We start from the raw sequence: 7,116 nt of genomic DNA on the forward strand, positions 1-7,116 counted from the left end.
AGATTTTCTTTTTCAATTTGAACTAATAGATATGGTAATACATTCGCACTTCTAACATACTATTATATAAAGTACATAATTCTACGATGGTTTATAATATTTCGCCACTAATACATTGTCAAACATATTTGAATTCATTACATCAACGTTCATCTAAATTCATATGCAAATTTAGTAAGTTGAACAATATCAAAAATTTATATATCAAAAATTAATAATATTTAAAATTCACTTAAAAATATTATCGCTTTGAATTTGGGTAATGTTGTGCAATAAATTTCGAGTAGCTGTAACAAGTGTTTGAACGTTTCATGATGGATGCAATTTTTATATTTATCATTAAAAATTTTAATATTCTCTATTGAATGCTAAATTAGTAAAATTTTATATAAGATAACTAGGTAAAATTTATTGAGTAATCACTATTTATATTTTTAATTCTTTTTGCTTACAATTTCCTTTAATTTTAAGTTTAAATTGAATAACAATAACAAATGAAATATCAATACTTGATGATTAATGTTTAACACTTAATAAGTTACACATTATGTAGGATATTAAACTTAATCAATAACTACTATTCTTAATTATTACTTTTTCTTTTACAATATTCACATATTTTTAATTTAAATTAAATAGTATTTTGACCCACGAGCCAGCCCAAACCAGCCTCAATCAAGTCTCAAGGACCAACAGGCTGACTTGGGCTGAGTTTATAAGCCGCGATTTTAAATGAACTCAAAAATCACAATCCAACCGTTATAGCGTGGTGGGTTGGGTCGGTTTCAAGGGCCAAGTCCATTTTGACGACTCTAAACTCGATTATTCAAATTCACGTTAGGTAATAGTAATATCCACTAAAGGGGAAAAAATAGTACTACTTACCATCAGAAATGTCTCAATTTCTAAAAAACAAACTTGAAACATTCAATTAAGGATGAAGAAATGACTCCATAATCTTATTGGAACTTGAACCTGCAACATTTAATTATGGATAAAGAAAACTCATTCAGCCTAGAAGGACTCACTTTTTTGCTTTGAAGATTAGATTTCCATGGCTTAGAACCAAAAGCTAATGAAAGAGAAATACAGTTATTCAATTCCTGATCAGCAGATCAGTTTTATGACCAGTTAAAATTATCACTAGTGATTAAAACTTCTCAACCATTTAAACTTCAGCAGAAAAGCTTGTAGAAACAAAATACAGTTTAGCGGTATATTTACTTCCATCAGTTGCAGACTTTGTCATCGATGCTGCCAAAAGATCCAATTGCTTTGGAATAGATGGCCGCAAAAGGATAACTATAGTGAAGACAAAGAAAGCCATGTGTTACCAGAATACATGAAATTCCAATTGAAAATTGGACCTCGTTATCACTCGACCAAATAAAAATTACAAACTCAAAGATACATTTTTAAGTGTACTTGGTCAGGAGCCATCCATAAAGGCCTATTTCTATCCTCATCTTGAGATCATTCCGGCCACCCCGCTGTTCAAACTGAAGAAAACGAAACGCAGATGAAGAAATTATCTTTATTGAAAATACTCAGGCAACGATTAACTGCCGAGTCCACTTGGTATCGGTTACAACCATTGTCTCCGATCTCAGAATCAAAACAAAACAACTTTGGTAGACACCAGTAACCAAGGGCAAGTAATAAGAGCTTAAGAGACTTGTTTAGCTGCAGCTATTACAGCCTCTGCTGTAATTCCATACTCCTTGTATATTTTTCCAGCAGGGGCACTGGCACCGAATCTGTCAATTCCAATGGCCTTCCCTTTGGATCCGACGATCTTCTCCCACCCAAATGTGGATCCAGCTTCAATGCTAACTCTAGCAGTAACAGCTGCTGGAAGAACACTTTCCTTGTACTCCGCTGATTGCTCATCGAAAAGCTCCCAAGAAACGAGGGAGACAACTCTCACCGCCTTTCCTTCCTTTCTGAGTTCATCAGCAGCCTTGACAGCAATTTCCAGCTCTGACCCGGTACCAATCAAAATGACATCAGGATTGTTGCCTGAAGAGTTGTCTGATGTAACGTAGCCACCCTTTGCTGTTCCTTCAATAGAAGTTCCAGCAAGTTGGGGCAACTTTTGTCGAGAAAGGGCCAGGATTGATGGTGTCTTACTCTTGAGGATGGCCACCTTATAAGCACCAGCTGTCTCATTACCATCTGCTGGACGGAGCATCAGAACATTGGGCATTGCACGGAAACTTGCCAAGTGCTCAATGGGCTGATGTGTAGGTCCATCTTCTCCAAGCCCAATTGAATCGTGGGTCATAACATAGATAACACGCGATTCAGACAAAGCTGAAATTCTAATGGCTGCTCTCATGTAATCAGTAAAAACAAAGAAAGTGGCACAGTAGGGAATTAAGCCGGGGCTGTGCAGAGCAATTCCATTACAAATGGCTCCCATACCATGTTCACGAACACCAAACCTTAAATTTCGCTCCTCTGGGGTGTTCTTTTGGAAATCGCCAAACATTTTCATGAGGGTCATGTTTGATGAGGCAAGATCAGCACTACCACCGAGGAAACCAGGAAGAACCTTGGCAAGAGCATTCAGGTTTTGTTGGGACAGGTTTCTGGTGGCATCTGCTGGACTTTCAGGTGTGTAGGTCTGAGATTAAGAAAGCAAGCAAATAACTAAATCAGTATAGATTTATTTACATGTTGTGGAACTAGACGAGTATCAATTCAGGTAGAACGATTAGATAGTAAAGTATGACTTAACACAACAAGGGGGTCGTTAGACGGTAGCCTGCTGGGGAACTGTGATGCAAAATAATTGATTTGCTGGGGAAATGTGATTTCCCCAAATCAGGGAAGATAAAAGAACAGGAGTACAAATGAAACAAACTCTTGTCTATATTAGGAGGCAAGGTATAAAAACTCCACCCAAAAGCTAAGAAATCAACATAAAGATAGTGCAAACCAAAAGCAGCTGAAGTCAGCTTTTCAATAGGAGAGAGAACAATGAAATTGACTACTTACAGGAAGAGCTTTCTCCCAGCCAGCAGGTAGTTCACCAGTGATGATGGATTTGAGATCTGCAGCTTCCTCTGGGTACTTCTTCTCATATTCAGCAAACTTGGTATTCCATCCAGCTTCAAGAGCAGCACCCTCGGGAACATGACGGCTCCAGTGGCTGCAAGAAGTAGCACCAATAGTTATTAGTAAGTTACCAGTAATGTTCAAATGAATCTGGAAAACGGGAACGGAATAGTACCTCTTGACATCTTCAGGCACATGGAAAGGCTCATAAGGCCATCCCAAGTTCTGCCTCGTGGCCTCTACTTCCTTAGCTCCAAGTGCGCTTCCATGTACACTGTAACTATTTGCCTTGTTGGGTGAGCCAAAACCAATGGTTGTAGTTACCTGAAAGGAGGAAGGTTCCGTAAACCTAATGATAAATGATATGAACTGAATATCTCTGAAGGAACCTTATAATAACATTACTAAAATGAATTAACCATGCATCCTGATTGAGAAAACAAAAATAAAGGAAATGGGTTGCAAAAATGAAATATAAAGTTATCAATAAGAAACAAGGGCCAAAAGATGCAGTAAAGTCTATACAATAACTCAACCGTAATACAACTTTCCCAGGATCACCTCCTAGTACCTAACAAAAAGAAGCAGTGTGTAAAATACCTTGATCATAGTGGGTTTGTCTGTGACTGCTTTTGCTTCCTTAATGGCAGCACGAATCTCATCATAACCAGTGTTACCGTTCTTCACCCAGATTACATGCCAACCAAGAGCCTCAAAACGGGCACCAACATCCTCAGTGAAAGCGATTTCTGTGTCCCCATCAATTGAGATGTGGTTGTCATCATAGAAAGCAATCAGCTTTCCGAGCCCCCAGTGTCCAGCAAGAGAAGCCGCTTCTTGTGAAATACCCTCCATCTGGCAACCATCACCGAGAATACAATATCTGCATGATCACCGGTGCCATTAGACAAACAAAACAGGCTGCATTAAGTGATACAATTGTTTATGGCATTCAAAAGGAAAAGAGAGAGAGAGAGTGGGGAGACCCACGTGTAGTGGTCTACAATCTCAGCGCCAGGCTTATTGAAACGAGCAGCCAAGTGCTTCTCTGAGAGGGCCAAGCCAACGGCATTGGCAATCCCTTGTCCAAGAGGCCCTAACCGCACGAAAATAAAAATCATAATCAGTTATACAACTCTCGATGACAAGCCACGTACCCAAATATACGTAATCCACCACCAGATAGAAATCTAATTAACGTACACGGACATATAAAAAAGTGCACTAACCAGTGGTGACTTCAACACCAGGTGTCTCAAAGTTTTCAGGGTGTCCAGGGGTTTTGCTTCCCCACTGGCGGAAGCTCTTCAAGTCCTCTTCCTAGTCAAAATACAATAGTAATCATAATCAACACAATTTAAAAAGCATAATGACGAAAATTAACTTAAAATATAATATAAGTAAATTCTAACTACAAAAACACACTTCAAGAACATCAGCTCATTAAGCTAAAAGATAAAGATAAATTCATCAGTAAAATGTCCAAAGTGTACCAAAATCATGTTTCAGTTTTCAGTGCTCAGTATGGAGGAGATATTTTTCTTTGAAAATGTATTCCATGAGGAAACTATTTTCCAGAATTTGGTTACCCAAAATTGTGAAAAACGTTACACTGGCAAAATATTTTGCACCAAAAATGAGAATTAATTTTCTTTGACAAACATCCCGTTCCTTTTCATATCACTTTACTTCAACCAGCACTTGTACTCAGATTTTGCCAATCAAACACTATCTTTATATCTTGTCCTACAACTTGAAGGATTCAACTTTTACTTAAACAGAAAAAGATTCCCCAAGAAAAATATTCTTTCATAAAAACATTTTCTTCCACACCAAACGCAAATGAAGTGGCTATACCAGAACAGCGTGGGATACCAGAAAGACATGTCCTTTGGGAATTGGGATGAAGAGAAATGTTTTCCATGAAAAAATGCTTTCCAGGGTAATCCGTGGCTTACACACTGATTTTCAAGTGAGTGGTCGATTTGTGAGTGAAAAATAACTTCCAAAAAAGTATTTATGGCAAATAGATAGTGCTTCAATAAAATCTTTTCGAGTATCAAAGACTAATAACAATGTGTAATTGCTGCTTGAAGGAAGTGATATGGAGTAAGAGCTAAAATAGTTGTAAAGAAAAATGACAGCACCCCATAAGCCCACAAGCAATTTCCCCTTTTAGTGAAACATATTTTCATCAGCAGAACACCAGAAGATGTCCTAATAATGGAAATTATTTCCCGGTCATGCCAAAACTCAAAAAGGTGAGAAGATTTTACTTGCTAGAGGGGCATTACATAGATCCAATTACACAACAATAAAATACAAAAGAGTCAAAACCACATCAAAAGTATCTCAATTTTTTGAGTTTCAGATCTTAACTACTAGGTGTGCAAGTTTCTTACCTGAACTATCACCAACTATTTATCAAAACGGGCCTCAACTATCAATCGTTACCTTTTCTTACCTGAACGATGATGATATATCAGATAGGAAAAGAGAACAACTAAAATTGTCGGTGTGTTTTGATAAATAGTTGGTGATAGTTAAGGCAGAAAAATGGAACAATTGATAGTTGAGATGTGAAACTTGAAAAAAATAGTATGTTTTGATAAATAGTTAGTGATAGTTCACTTAGGAAAATGGAACAATTGATAGCTGAGATGTGAAACTTGAAAAAAATGAGATACTCGTTCAGATGGGAAAAAAAAAAAGGAACAATTGATAGTTGAGGTATATTTTGATAAATAATTGGTGATAGTTCGAATAAAAAACTCACCTGATAGTTCAAAAGTATGAAACTCCAAAAATCGTCATAGTTTAAGTATGTTTTTTACGAAAATATATAGATCCACTCATGCATACACCAATTAACGGATAAAATAAGAGTTAAAAGACGTTACCCTAACAGCATCATAACCAGCGAGATGAAGCAAAGCATACTGAAGCATACAACCATGTCCAGCGGAGAGAACAAAGCGATCACGATTAAACCAATAAGGATTCTTAGGATTATATCTCATGATCTCATCATACAATATATGTCCGATAGGTGCACATCCCATAGGTAAACCTGGATGACCTGAATTGGCCTTTTCAACTGCATCAATTGCCAAAAATCGTATCGTATTTACAGATTTCTCAACCAGTGCATTATCCGTTTTCTCTAAAGTCTCCACAGCCGCCGAAGCTCTAATTTCCGGCGACCGTACGGCGACGGGGGACGGAAGAGTGCGGCGGCGGAAGGTGGTGGAGGTGGTGGATTTGAGGCCGGAGAAAGTGGGGAGGGAAAGGGAAGAAGGGGAGAATTGGGAGTTGGTGGAGGAAGAGGAGCCATGGCGAGGGATTGAGCGAGAGAGGATGGCCTGAGAGAGAGGGAGGGAGGAAGAAGCCATGGCAAGAGAGAGGAGGAGAGAAATGTGTGAAGATGAGAAGAATGGGCTTTAACTGACTCTTCGAGTATTTATTTAGGGATTGCTTCCTTGTGGCTCTTAAGAGATGTGGGTAGGATGTACACTTCTCGGGCTAAAAGCGGACTATATTTTCTTTCCATTTTAATTTTTAGATTAATTACCCACTTGAATAATAAAATAAAGTAATTTCAAGTTGGATAAGATAAAGTAATATATTTCATGATTAATTAAGTATTTGAATTAACTTATTTTTGAATATTTTTTAATTTTAAAGTATTTTTTAATTTTATGATATTTGAAAAAAATAAAAGTGCTCTTAACATTTATTTTTAAGTCAAAAAATATAAAAAATAAGCAAAAACTAAGATATTCCTAACTAATAATTTTTAAATTTTAGCTTATAAACTACAAACATCCTCGAAGCTTCGAATAAGATTTATATCGTATTGATAGAAGGTATAAATTTATGACTAAACATAATATAAATTTTATCTCAAACTTAATTATTAAAATTTCTTCCTTAACCACATATCAAATGATTGCTTATAAATTAGGAAAAAAAGATATAGCATACAAGGAAAATAATCTTCAAAATTTGAGGTGAAAAAAGGATATTATAATAAGTAATTTATTTCTATTTGTTGAA

The 7,116-nt window shown here is 36.7% G+C and overlaps 1 protein-coding gene across 1 annotated transcript; it reads right to left on the bottom strand.

The window, feature by feature from the left end:
• Nucleotides 1-1,330: 1,330 nt before the first annotated feature.
• On the bottom strand, nucleotides 1,331-6,577 carry LOC107870592 (transketolase, chloroplastic). Its single transcript, XM_016717166.2, has 7 exons — nucleotides 5,961-6,577; nucleotides 4,290-4,380; nucleotides 4,051-4,156; nucleotides 3,661-3,943; nucleotides 3,236-3,384; nucleotides 3,001-3,154; nucleotides 1,331-2,626 (listed from the first exon to the last, which is right to left on the bottom strand). The coding sequence occupies exons 1-7, from the start codon at nucleotides 6,450-6,452 to the stop codon at nucleotides 1,667-1,669; spliced, it is 2,235 nt and encodes a 744-aa protein (XP_016572652.1). The 5' UTR covers nucleotides 6,453-6,577; the 3' UTR covers nucleotides 1,331-1,666.
• Nucleotides 6,578-7,116: the final 539 nt, after the last annotated feature.

The sequence above is a fragment of the Capsicum annuum genome, chromosome 5 (assembly GCF_002878395.1).
Source record: "Capsicum annuum cultivar UCD-10X-F1 chromosome 5, UCD10Xv1.1, whole genome shotgun sequence".
In the NCBI taxonomy this organism is placed as follows: Eukaryota; Viridiplantae; Streptophyta; class Magnoliopsida; order Solanales; family Solanaceae; genus Capsicum; species Capsicum annuum.

What these genes read in the sequence shown, in the direction of transcription:
- LOC107870592 (XM_016717166.2), bottom strand. Translation starts at nt 6,452, where the DNA reads ATGGCTTCTTCCTCCCTCCCTCTCTCTCAGGCCATCCTCTCTCGCTCA. An exon ending in ACAAACCCACTATGATCAAG is followed by an intron (nt 3,385 to 3,660) that starts GTATTTTACACA and finishes TCCTCCTTTCAG; the next exon opens with GTAACTACAACCATTGGTTT. An exon ending in GTGCCTGAAGATGTCAAGAG is followed by an intron (nt 3,155 to 3,235) that starts GTACTATTCCGT and finishes TACTTCTTGCAG; the next exon opens with CCACTGGAGCCGTCATGTTC.